At 38.2% G+C, this 14,234-nt stretch overlaps 1 protein-coding gene across 1 annotated transcript; it reads left to right on the forward strand.

Annotated features, from left to right (window-relative positions):
- Nucleotides 1-8,280: 8,280 nt before the first annotated feature.
- On the forward strand, nt 8,281-12,669 carry LOC309713659 (uncharacterized protein). The gene is made up of 6 exons (XM_082545455.1): nt 8,281-8,610; nt 9,803-9,866; nt 9,946-10,083; nt 10,612-10,707; nt 10,880-10,972; nt 11,458-12,669. Exons 2-6 carry the CDS (start codon nt 9,858-9,860, stop codon nt 11,701-11,703), a joined length of 582 nt encoding a protein of 193 aa, XP_082401581.1. The 5' UTR covers nt 8,281-8,610; nt 9,803-9,857; the 3' UTR covers nt 11,704-12,669.
- The last annotated feature ends 1,565 nt before the right edge of the window (nt 12,670-14,234 follow it).

Raw genomic sequence — 14,234 nt, forward strand, 5'->3', positions numbered from 1 at the left:
GGAAGAAAGCAGTCCTACATATTTGTTTGTTTACTATGTGCACTGAAGGACATATCCTGGTCAAAAATGACTGTATTTTCTCAGTGTGTTACTAGAAGTCAAGGTAATGCAATCAAGAATAAGCATCTGGTTAGAAACCATATTTCTAAGATTTGTAGGCCCAGTACAATAACCTCAGTTTTATGAGAATTTAGAACCCGAAAATTAGAGGTCATACAGGTCTTTAAGACATTTCTGCAGTTTAAGTTCCTGCAGTTCCTGTATCCTTGGGGCGTAACAAATTGGTGTGTATTATCTTGCTTCATGGACAGATGACGTTGGTGTTAACTGCATTTTAAGTATGCTATAACTTCTGATGATACTACCTAAGCATATATAATGTAAACAGAATTAGTCCAAGGTAATGCCATCCAGAGTAAGAATCTGCTTAGATACCATATTTCTAAGATTTTCAAGGCCGAGTACAATAACCTCAGTTTGATCTGAATTAAGAAGCAGAAAGTTAGCGGCCATCTAGGTTTTTATGTCTTTAAGACATTCCTGCAGTTTAACTAATTAGTGTGTGTTATCTGGCTTCATGGACAGATAGAGCTGGGTGTCATCTGCATAGCAGTGTAAATGTATGCTATGTCTTCTAATGATGCTGCCTAAGGGAAGCATGTATAATGTAAACAGAATTGGTCCTAGCACTGAACCCTGTGGAACTCCATAATTAACCTCAGTGTGTGAAGAGGACTCTCCATTTACATGCACAAACTGGAGTCTATTAGATAGATATGATACAAACCACTGCAGTGCAGTACCTGTAATACCTACAGCATGTTCTAATCACTCTAATAGGATATTATGGTCGACAGTATCGAACGCTGCACTGAGGTCTAGCAGGACAAGCACAGAGATGAGTCCACTGTCAGAGGCCATAAGAAGATCATTTGTAACCTTCACTAAAGCTGTTTCTGTGCTGTGATGAGCTCTGAAACCTGACTGAAACTCTTCAAATAAACCATTCCTCTGCAGATGATCTGTTAGCTGTTTGACAACTACTCGGAATTTTTAAATAATGAGGAAAGGAAACAATAAGTACCATACGTAAGTACCATACCATCCCTTTTGCAGTGTAACTATTACAGGGCAGCTTGGGGTTTCCCATCATGAGTGTTTTTTCTTCACTCACTTTGTGTTTATACAGCTCTCTGCATTTCAAAATTGGTTATTATTTTTCTTTGGCTCTCTTTACAGCGTGTCATTGTCCTGTCTTCTTCCCCTCACCCATAACCAGTTGTGGCAGATGGCTGCCCCTCCTGGTTCTTCCGGCAGTTTCTTTCTGTTAAAAGGGAGTTTTTCCTTCTCACCTACTCCTAAAAAGGTTTTATGATTGTTGGGGTTTTCTTTGTATTATTGTTGGGTCTTTATCTTTATCTTGAATTTAAGCACAAGTGCACTTGAGTTATACAACAGGACAGTGAGCCAAAACAAACCAGCAAGTTCACCTCCAAATGGCTAAAAAAATAATATAAAACCCAACCCAAATTGAGTTATTTTTTCATTTCTTATGATGTATTGTGGATAATGTTCAGTTCTAGTGTTATTTAAGGTTAAGTCTAGTTAATATTGTCATTCATGCTCTCTGTTTTATCTGTCATTTGCCTGTTTCCTGTGTAAGTTTGTCGTGTCCTCTATGTATAACTTTTAGTTATGTCCTTTCCTCGTCCCCTTGATCTGTTCCCATGTTCCTCTGATTGTGTTCCTTTCCATTCCTCCAGTCTGTAGTCCATGTCCTGTTGTCAAGTCTACCTTTCTCCACATTTCCTGTCACCACCACTATGTCCGGTTGGTTAGCCACCACCATTTTGTCAGTCTGTATCTGGAAATCCCACGGGATCTTAGCTCGGTCATTCTCCACCACCCAGGGAGGTGTCTCCCATTTTGGCCTCAGGACTTTCAGGTCAAATTCGGCACAGATGTTTCTTTATACTATGCCGGCCACTTGGTTATGGCGTTCCATGTATGCTGTGCCTGCTAGCATCTTCCACCCTGCTGTTATGTGCTGGATTGTCTCAGGGGCATCTTTACACAGCCTGCACCTGGGGTCTTGCCTGGTGTGATAGACCCCAGCCTCTATGGAGCTTGTACTCAGAGCTTGTTCCTGTGCTGCCATGATTAAATCAAATCAAATTTAAATCAAATTCAAATTCAAATTTTTATTTGTCACGTACACAGTCATACACAGTACGATATGCAGAGAAATGCTTAGACAACTGCTCGTGACCTAAAGAAAAAAAGTGCCTCTGTGCTGTCTTTCAGTCCAGCTTTGTCCAGCCACTGGTAGGATTTCTGGATATCAGCCACATCCGCTTTATGCCAGTGATACATACTGTGCCGGGTCTTTCCATGATGGTGCCTCCTCTTCCTCTTCATTTTTGGGTTTCTGCTGCCTGAGGTATTCACTGAGCACGCTGTCAGTTGGGGCCATCTTCATGATGTATTCGTGGATGTTCATTGTGTCATCGTGCTGACGTGCTGACGCTCACCAGTCCCCAGCCTCCTTCCTTCTGCTTAGCGTACAGCCTCAGGGTGCTGGACTTACATGAAACCCTCCATGCATGGTCAGGAGCTTCCTTGTCTTGATGTCAGTGGTTTCTATCTCCTCCTTTGGCCACCTTATTATGCCAGCAGGGTACCTGATCATGGGCAGGGCGTAGGTATTGATAGCCCGGATCTTGTTCTTACCATTCTGCTGACTTCTCAGGACTTGCCTGACCCTCTGCAGGTACTTGGTGGTTTCAGCTTTCCTAGCGACCTCTTCATGGTTCCCATTTCCTTGAGGGAGGTACAGGTACTTGTAGCTTTCATCTATGTCTGCAATGTTGCATTCTGGTAGTTCGATCCACTCAGTTCTGACTACCTCCCCTCTCTTTGTTATCATCTGACTACATTTCTACTGTATATCCTGGTGGTGTGGATCAGTGAATCTGTCATGGCTGGGGCAGCAGTTGTGTGGTGTTGTGATGAAGGGCCCAAAATGCAGACCCTTGCTGTGATGCGAGGGAGCTTTATTGCAGAAGGTGAAAATAACAAAAGCAAGGGCAGAACCTAAACATGAACCTAAACTGGGGAAACTAATGACAAACAAAACCTGAAACCCTAACTCAGAGAATAACGTGCAGGGAAAACATAAGGTGACACAGAGGATGAAGAGCTGAGAACGGAAAGCAAAGAGACGCGAAGGTTTACCAAATTACACAGACGGAGTGACGACGAGCAGAGGCAAACACACACTATAAATAAACACCAGGTAATGAGGAAATGATACGCAGGGGTGGACACAGCTAAAACTAACGGGCATAACGAGACACAGACCTTCAAAGTAAAACAGGAAATTCACAGACTGTTTTACACACACAAACTCAGAGACATGAACAGAACACCGGGAGAGGACGCAGGTAGGGATAACAGAAACACTAAACACAAGAACCAAAACCCAAGAAGCTAAGAAAACAAGAATTCTTTCAAGAAAGCAAGAAAGAACCCAAAACATAAGGCAATACTAAACACAAAACACAAACGACCCAGGACAGAATCGATGTCTCGTTCACTCTTGGCATACAGCTTGATGTCATCCATGTACAGGAGGTGGCTGACAACTGCTCCATTCCGTAGTCGGTATCCGTAGCCAGTCTTGGCAATGATTTACCTGAGGGGGTTCAGGCCTATGCAGAACAGCAGTGGGGACAGAACATCTCCTTGGTAGATCGCGCACTTGATGTTGACTTGTGCTATGGGCTTGAAGTTGGCACATCCCCATTGAGTTCCTGATTAAGGCTCTTAGGGTCCTGTTGATCTTGTATACTTCTAGGCATTCCAGGAACCAGGTGTGGAGCATTCAGTCATAGGCCTCTTACTACTATGCTATACACACACACATATATATATACGTGTATACATACATATATACATACATACATACACATACATACATACATATACCGAGAGTGTCCGAGCCGGGGCTCGAACCGGCAACCTTCTGATCACAAGGCGAACTGGCAACTCTTGAGCCACGATCACCTTGAAGAGCAATGATAATAATATTTATGTGATGTAACACAAGCTTATAGGAATCATGTTATATACTTTTCCATAGCATTACATTTGAATTCAACAGTTCAATCTTTCAAATAACGGACAGATATTTGTGAAATCATGATACATTTGTGAATGTATTTTAATCTAAATATGCATAAGTACAGACAGATACATTTAATACTCATGACAATTATGTTTTATTACATTACAGTGATTTAACGTTAATTTACATTTGAAATGTGAAATCACAGCCAATTTACGTAACTTTAATGATATTTTAGAAGAACAGAACAAAACTGTAAAATGCAGTAAAATACTTTTATATTAGGATGTTTTCCTACAGTGCAGCCATACCCGCGACCTTGTGGTTGTTAGTTCACATTCATTGGCCGATGCTTAGCATCATGTGTCCCAACATCCAATGGCATGTCACATTGTTTTCATGGCCACACCCTCACCCCAGGTGCAGAGGCCTATTTCTTTTCAGGAATGTTGTGAATACTTTGAGACTTATATTAATTGCAATTCCTACCTCTACATTTATTTCTTTTTTAAATATATAATTAGCACAGCGTGGCTGTGCAATGTTTTATATGTTTTTTATAGTTTTTATTCCTATTAATTATATTTTCACTTGTTACCTCTGAATTATTGAATCAGACCTAGATGAAATGAAATTTTCAGCAAAATTATAATTCAAATACTCCTTTAATTATTGATTATTCGCATTGATTTTCAATAATTTTATATATTTTTCCATAGTATTACATTTGAATTTAACAGATCATTCTCTCACATAACAGACAAATATTAGTGAAGTTATGATACATTTCTGAATGTATTTTTACAATCTAAATATGCATATGTACAAAAAATATATTTAAAAACAAGTAAATTGTGTTTTACTATACTGTATTTACAGTGATGTTATGTTATTTCACCTTTGACATGTAAAATCACAGTATACTTATGTAAATTTAATGATATTCTAGAAAGACAGTACAAAACTGTAAAATATACAGTAAGATACTTTGACATTACTATTTTTTGGAACAGTGATATACATATATACATACATATATATATATATATATATATATATATATATATATATATATATATACACAGTATATATATATATGTGTGTGTATGTATATATACATATATATGTACTGGGAGCGGGGTGTCTATTTTATTTATTTATTGTTAAGTAACAGAGGAGAGGAATGGTGTAGATGTTCTTTCTCTCCACCTCAACTCCTTAACACCAGCATCACCTCATGTCAGGTATTTTTTCTCGTCATGACTCTGTGTGTCAATTACAATATATTCAATAGATCATTTTGGAAATCATACATGTTAGAGTCAAGGATTCTCACAACTGTCTGTCTTTTACAAAATCACACACACACGCACACATCATTGTGCTGTTCTCCCAAACACAGAAAAAGCCAAGGACACATCCTAGTCATACTAATTCCCCTGAAATGTGGGCGAGAAAGACAGACTTCAAGACTATTTTTGTCACTCAAACTACATTTTCTTTTTCATCATACTGATTTGGTTTATTCTTAATTATACTTTATTAACATTAAGCATGATTCACCATTAGCAAAGTCACATATAGGATAAACTCTGTTTGGCACTTTGTATCATTTTTCCCATAAAAAAGCTGTGCTTTTTTCCACTTATGAGGAAAGATGGGATGGGGGATCTGAATCTCTTTGACAATTCACAAACAGTGCATACACAGAAATCTATGCATATGAATGTTTCATGCACCAATTTAAAGTCCATCAATACTTTCTTACCTTTATTTGTTCATACAGTATGAAGACATTTAAAATGGACACAGACTGAACATATACTGTATTAGTGAATGGGGCCCTTTACTGTGCAGATTCCATCCTTGGTTAGCACTGATGTACTGTGAAGGCAACTGTCATGGTCCTGGGTCATTCGACCCAGCGTTTTGAGTTTCATTTTGGTATCACTTTGTGTTTTGTGTTAATTCTGATTTTGTATTAGTTCTTAGGGTTTGGTTCTGGTGTTTAGAGTTGTATTATCTCTGCCCTGCTTTCTCCGTATCATCTCCGTGTATCTTCCGGTGTCCTTATGTTTTCAGGTTTGTTTATTAGTTTTTCCCAATTTAGGTTTATGTTTAGTTCAGCCCTCTCTTTTGTTATGTATTGTGCACTGTAAATAAACTCACCCACATCACCGCCGCGGTCTGCTACTCGGATCCTCCTTCTCATCATCACACGATTGCTGTGACAGCAACATGATATCCTCTGGCTTGCAGGCAAAACTGAGAGGAACTTTTTCCTCCAATAGTCTTTACAAAGCAATAGTGTAGTGCTCTACTTTATTAGTACTTTAATACATATGCATGTGTATTGTTTTCAAAGTAGATTATTAACTCTCAGAGCATTTTTCTATATTTTTCAGAGCAGTTTCAGTAAACAAGTTCAGAAACAACCCCATATTTTCTTTTGTTTGTTTTAGGATTTGAGTTCAGTGAAAAAAGAAAGACTAACTTGAGATGCAGAAAACCTTATTTTCCATTTGTTTTCATAATGGCTTTTCTAACGTTTCCCTTTCCCTGTATGAGTCATGTGTAGGCAAAATTTAAATATCTCCCACATGTATTGCAATAATATCTCTGTTGACACACTGAAAGCAAGCGATGAGAAATATAATTACTTCCATGGACGCAAGAACTTTCTGCCTGCGCATCATCACGTTTACTTGCTTATTAGCTTACGTACAAAACATAACTTAGAGTTTCTTTCTAGCACTTACATGACTTATTTAATGATTTATTTAATGATTTGCCAACAAAAGTGTCATCTCCTTATATCGAGATGTCTGAAAGGTGCAGGAGATGAAACGTGAGCCAGACATGGGGTCTAAAGGCTTTCCTCCAACTTTTGACCAATCAGGTTACCATTCTGTGTTCACCACATGCAGTAAAAGTGTTTATTGCCTGAGTATTTACTGCTTTTGTCTCTGAGCCAGAGAGACGAAGGTCCATGGTGCCATGTAAAACAAATCTGAAATTCTAACCATTTGATAATAAATTGTGAAAAGTTATCATTTGAGCATATTTGTCTTCTCTCGTGAAAAAACCCAACACATCATGGGTGCCCAACATCTGCTTGATCCCCACACACACCCCACCTCTGCCCACTGACCCTCCAATCTGTGACATGGTCTGAGAAATAACCCTCGTCTCTAAGGCCACCAAGTCCAAGTTTTCTATTGTGTGCCTTTCTCTTGTTTTGTATGTATTCCTCCTGTTTGGATATATTTCTCACGTTTGCTCTTTATTCCTGCTGTCTTAGTATTTATATTTTATTCCTGTACAGTTGGTGTGGAGCACAAGCAATTTTGTTTCAGATGTACAACGACAATAAAGGGTTATTCTATTCTATTCTATGAATGAATCTGAATTTTAGCAGGCAACCAAATATGGATAGGAAAAAAATAAAACTAATCCGTGAGGACATCCTGACAGATTATATGTCTTCTGTTAGAAAAAAAAAAGTCCTCTCAGTGTTAATGAAATGTGCGTATTAACACCCTTGATAGATACAGGCAATATGCAAAGCAAACAAGGAGTGTCAAGGACTGTCAGCAGATACTCAGTTCATTCAGCATTATCTCTGAGGGTTGCAGACACAATGTGCTGTTAGGTTTGTAATATTATGCAAGTGTCAAAATACAGTCCAATCAAATGACAATAATAACCACAGACATTTTAATGGGATTCAGAGTAGTGTCACCTGAGAGAATGCTTTATGCTGTGTGTGTGTGTACCTCTGGGGAGTTCATGTGCAAGTTCCAATTCTATTAAGATGCTACTGTCATTACTTTAATTTTCATTTAAACACTGTGAAGCAATTTCAAATGATGAGGTAGGAATAGAGGTAAAGCAAGTGTATCATTTCTTTTAGATAGTCACTGAACAGAGGTCTAGTGTTGGCTTTGTTTTGTGAGAGAGTACAGCTTTTAATCGCTAAAGAATAATCTTTTGTATTATTGTGGGGTCTTTACCTTACAATACAAAACACCTTGAGGCAACTGTTGCTGTGATTTGGCACTATATAAATAAACATATAAAGACATTGTGGAACATATGAAATCTTCATTACCCAACATCCAGACTGACAGTGAAACAACTAGTAGCTCACACTCTAAGAAATGAAACATGGGCTTTTTAAAAATTAATTCTTAGTTTTATGTTCAATATACTTAAAATTGTTAATCTTATGGGTGTAATTAATATTTTTAAATTTGATTTAATTAATTCTATACCGTTTTAATGTTAAATAATATTGATATTTCCAATTTATTGAACACATTTAATTAAATCCAAAGAGCCCTTTCCACATCCTTTCTGAGCATGCGCAGAGAATGAAAAAAATCTTCGCGCATACGCATTGACCTTCTTCATCTACGCCGCAGTGTGCTTTGGCCACGTGTCTGGAAAGAGGGATTAATCACGATTCATCCGTTGGAGTTAAGGTAATTTCTTCCTATTTTTAATAGAATATAATTTAACTAGTACTTTGTGATAATATATGGCGTATATTTTTCCGGTAAATATGTGGGCAGTATGTGTTCTGTAGGTTGTAGCATTTTGCTAGCATTGGAAACATTCATTTGCATATTCGACGTTACTGCACATCTGAATATTGTCCCATCTGCGTTTAAAATTTCATTCGAACTCCGAATAGCACACTTATTTTATTTGTTTTATTGCACTACCAAGTTAGGAGAACGTTAGCCCGAAGAAGAATTGGGATACACGTGCAGTGATTGTTGAGGACTCGTCTGTTTCACTGAAGAGAACCGCTAGCTGCGTAGTTTGCATATCTTCGCGCATCAAGTCTCAAAGAGACCTCTGAAGGTGACCCCCACTTGCCCCCAAAAATAAAATCAAGTATACTGGGTGGTTAGTGCTCCGTTTGTTTGCTACGGTGTCAAAGATATTGCACTTTTATTTAATAGGTCATTGAGAGTTGAAGAGCCCCCTCCCAGCAAAACGACAACAGCCAAAAATAGGCCAAAACATGCCAAAAAATGCTCTGCTTGGTTAGTGCTTGTTTGTGCCGTTAAAATTAACATTTGTGCTGCTACGGTTAACCAGTTATTAATGTTTTACTTTTTCGCGGTGACGTCACGGGCGCCGAGCACGCGCCCCGTGCTTACGGGCGCGAGTGAGCGTCCGGGTGATGTAGACGTCGTAGGGAACGCTCGCTCGCACCCGAGCATTTTGTGGCATGTTTTGACCTATTTTGGGCCATTTCGTGTTGCTTGGGGGGGGGGGGGTGAACTCTGAATGACCTATTAAATAAAAGTGTAATATCTTTGACACCTAGCGATACAAACGATGATTTTACCAGCACAAACCGACACAAACGGAGCACTAACCACCCAGTATACTTGATTTTATTTTTGGGGGCAAGTGGGGGTCACCTTCAAAGGGTCACGTTCACAGACTGGGCTGCTCCGGTATATAATGGTAAACGTGCTCACAGGAACAGATTTATGAACTGAGTAATAGAAATTTTGGAGCATTTGAAATTTAACTTGTATTATTAATACATTTTAAAAGAAACAGGAGTGTTCTTAAGTTTAGACCATCTCTGTGCTACCCCTTTGCATGTGTCTCACTGTACACGATTCATTTTTTCTGTTTTTCTTTTTCTCTCAGGTTGCTGGTTGTGGATTTTGGAGCTGCGGAGATTTGAGCTGTGCTCCAAAAGTGCATGTTGAAGGTACCTAATGCTTGCATATTATTTACTTTTTCCTTAATACGCAATTTTACATTTTGAATTCTCTTATTTGGTCTTTTAGGTTATCACCACAGTTCCACTGCTGTCCACATTCATGCGCAGTCTTGACCAGTACTCTGACCAGTTGATGAAGATTCTACGAAAAAAAGGAGGGGAAACAGTGCGGCGGATCACAGCAGCGTTGTCTGCAATTTCACGGGTATTCTGTCTTGTTATAATGTTCTGTAACTAATAGATTAGTTGCAGGTTGATTTGAGGTCTGGTTATTAACCTGTATTTTTAACTTTCTTGGGTTATTTTATGCTTGTTCTCTCCTGCGTTATACTTCTCATCTTGCTTTTGGCTTATATTCTGGACTTGGTCCTGACACAAAGCAGAACTAAGTAACTCATGTCCCTAGAGGCCATAAGTGCCGTTGCTGGCATTGTAGCTTTTTTCTTTTCTTTTTTTTGTTACTCATTAATTTTCCAAAAGAATAATTAGCTACACTGAGAAAAGACAAAGGCAGACAACATTTCACATTTCGCCACAACTCAGTAACACAATAGATTATTTTTTTTCACTCAAACTTGGTATGAATACTGCAAATGTGGTGGTAGCCCGCATACCTCATATTAATGTGACAGTGTGTAGTTTTTGTCATTAATTTTTGGAAATCTCTATCAAAATGTTTTTGATTCCTTTGAACAGCACTCCTATGCAGCAACACTTTTCTTCCTTCTTTCAGGTGGTACACCACACTAAAGCTGCATTTTCCACGACCCAATGTATCGCAATCAGTGTAATTGGACTCATAACTTATAATCTTTATGGGAATGAATTGGTAAGCTTCTCATTCTCTAACACAAAATACTACTTGCTTGCAAAAAGCATGTTTAAAATTACTTAGAAACAATTATGAATTGGTTAAACAACAATAAAAATTGACTTAAGTTCTGTGGGAGTCTCTAAAAACTTCAAAAAAGTAATTGCACTGCATGTGTTGTTTTGTTTAGAGTTCCCGAATCGAAGTGAAGCGTGAATGCATCCTTAAAGCTGTGATTATATACCTGAATGAGAACCCTGAAAATCTCATCAAAGAGTACATGGTAAGTTTCTTTTAAAGGGATATTCCACCCCTCAGTAAAATTTTGACTGTCATAATTCCCAGAGTTTTGTAAGTTGAAACATGTATTTTCTAAACAAGCCCAGGCATTCTCCTGTTCCGGCAGCAATCAGTTTTCTTTAAATTAGCTTACAACAATAAAGTGAATGGAAAATACTAGGATTTTGTTTCCATTCACTTACATTGTTTTATGCGAAACTAAAGAAAATGGCCCTGGTCAGCAGAATATTGATAATATTATTAATGTATACTCCTTCTGCCCTCTGTCCATGTTTCATGTATCTTCTTCTTGGTCTTTATTTGGTGATTGTCTTAAATCCACATTTTTCTTTGGTCTGTTCTTCTCAGTCTCATTCAGGGATATGTGTAATTAGGGTAGTGTGGACCATTTGAACTAAAATGGAGTGAATAGATAGATGATGCAATGACCAAAATACAACGGATTTAAAATATTTCTGTCCTTTTCAGGCTTTCAGGCTTGAAGATGTTGGCATCATTATCGAGAGATGCACCGTCTTGCAGGATCTTCACGATGTGGCGAGCAGGTGTGCACTTTTGTTTGGGCTAATTTACTGCCTGAATCTGAGTTACCCAAAGCCACTTCGCTACACATTTGAGTTCTTCCAGAAGGTGCTCATGGGACTGGAAGACAAAAAACTGTCTAACAAAATACAAGTGCTGAAGAACAAACTCTGCCAAAAGGAGACGCAATGACTCTTCTAGATCGAAATGTCTCCCAAAATAAGTGCTCTGTTTCACTGTTTAAAAGTTTATAAATATATATATGTTGATCCTTGTTTGTAAATATTTTGTCATAGCTTTAATATTTAAGAGATTTACTGAATGCCATTTTTCTTTTGATTGTGAAAAAGAAAACATAATTCAGAAACTGAGTTTTTGGAACTGGGGACAAAATTACGCAGATGGATATATTTTCTTGTTTCACAACATTTTCTTCAGTTTGAGTTGCTGTGGCAATTCTGCAGACTGTAGCCATTGCAGACCTACAACTGTAGATCCTGAAATCATCCTACTCCTCACTACACTGTCACTTAGTTGAAACTGGAAAGTTGTTTCAGATGTTTACATTTTATTTTACACACTTCATTTAATGTTGCATTATGCAGTGTTGTTTCCCTGTTTAAGCTTTGCCTCATTGAAGGCTTTTGTTCAAGTTGTTAAAGCAACACAATTTTTTTTGTTTTTACACTTCATATTAGTTCTTGTGTACCAGGTTTCCATTGTAGGTCAAGGATCTTGAGTGTTATAAATGTTAAAGTGTATGTGCAAACAAATGTGAAAAGGTTCTAAGGTTGTCACCTGTACTCAAGTTAAGTGCTGGATTTTTGGTCTTAGCATTTAATTAAGAATATTTTGAGATTTGCTATATGCATTTTTTTTATTGTAAAATTTATTATATAATAGAAAACTTATAATTCTGAATCAGATTTTTGTAACTGGGGACTAAATCGTTTTTACCTTTTTGTGTCACTTAGGTATTTTCTGTAATTGCATTGCATGCAGTGATTTTTAAGTTGCTGTGGTAAATCTGCAGTACTGACTATAATCACAAGTTGTATTGAATTTGACATCTTACGGCATACTACAATGTCACTTTGTTGAAACTCGGAAAGTTGTTTCCAATGTTTAAATTTTGGTCATGCACTTTAAGCATGTAATATTGCCTTATGCAGTGTTGTTCCCTGTAGAAGCTTTGCCTTGTTAAGGCTCACAGTAAATAAAGTTGTTGATGCAGCACCCTTTTTTTGCATTTACACTTTATGTATGCTTTGGTGTAGGAGTTTTCTATTGAAGTGCAAGGATCTTGAATGTTATAAATGGTAACGTGTGAGCAAGTGTAAAAAGGTTTTTGAGTTGTCACCTGTACTCTGTAGTTAAGTGTTAGACCTTTGCTGAAGACTTCTGAAAGGTCCAAACACCTAATTACAATGTATAGATGACAACTCAGGAACCTTTCTAGACTTGTTTTGTTGATACCTAAACATTTAGCATATAGATGAAACTATTAATTAAATCATAATTAATCAAATTAATTAGGTCCAAAACGCAATCTAAATGGTGCCATTAAATTCAAATTAATATTGTCAATTGAACCTAAAGCAATACAGTTAATAAAATGAACAAAGTGTTTAAATTCTAATTAATGGTGTTAAATAGTAACAATGAAAGGAAAGCTGTTGCTTTTATAGAACAATTTCACTTCTGATATACATCACCATTGAAATTGCAGATAATAACCATATTGATTTATGTTTAATTGACCAGGTTCTGTGGAAAAGATTGCCTTAACTTTGTCAATTAAATCCAATCCATTATTTCTTAAAGTGCAGTGTTCCAACAGCTGGATACTGATGAAGTACAACACAAATGCTATGGGAAGTGTGAGCCATGAAGTCAGGTTGGGGGGAGAGATCATCACCCTCACTCAAGATTACCAAGCCCCAAGTAGAGCTCAAGGCATGCAAGACCAGATGACCTAAGACAGGGGTAGGCAACTCCAGGCTTCGAGGGCTGGTGTCCTGCAGGTTTTAGATGTGTCCTTGATCCAACACAGCTGATTTAACTGGCTAAATTACCTCCTCAATATGTCTTGAAGTTCTCGAGAGGCCTGAGAATGAACTAATCATTAGATTCAGGTGTGTTGCAGGACACGGACCCTCGAGGCCTGGAGTTGGACACTCCTGACCTAAGAGATGGATGATCATGGTGAAGCGGGAAACCTGGGCTCTCCGTGACCAAGACTATGTGAAATACCCTCTGGAGGTCTACCAGAGGATGTGAATGCAGCATTACGGACAATCCCTACTGCAACCTTCACCAAAACTAACCAGCTGATCTGTAGCACTGCAGTAGTAAACAGCCGTCCGTCTTATAGCTTGGGTATAAGACGGACAGCCACAAGGAGCAGTACCCTCCATGGAGAAGGAGACTAGAGGCTAAGATCAAGGCAGCAGGGAAGTTAGACAACTATTGAAGCTGTAGTCCACTGAACCATCCAAGGTGTACTCTCAGTGGCAGGGAACAATATGACAACAGCTCCACCAAGGCTAGAGATTGAACAATACTGGAAGACCATCTGGGATAACGATACAACCGATAACAACAATGCTCAGTGGCCAGTGGATCTGAGGGCAGACCACAGCAACCTCCCCGAACAGGGTCCAATAAACATCACAGTGGCAGACATCGAAGAAAGAGTCTCCAGTATGAAAAGTTGGACAGCA

The sequence above is a fragment of the Aulonocara stuartgranti genome, assembly GCF_965226115.1.
Source record: "Aulonocara stuartgranti genome assembly, chromosome: 9".
Lineage (NCBI taxonomy): Eukaryota > Metazoa > Chordata > Actinopteri > Cichliformes > Cichlidae > Aulonocara > Aulonocara stuartgranti.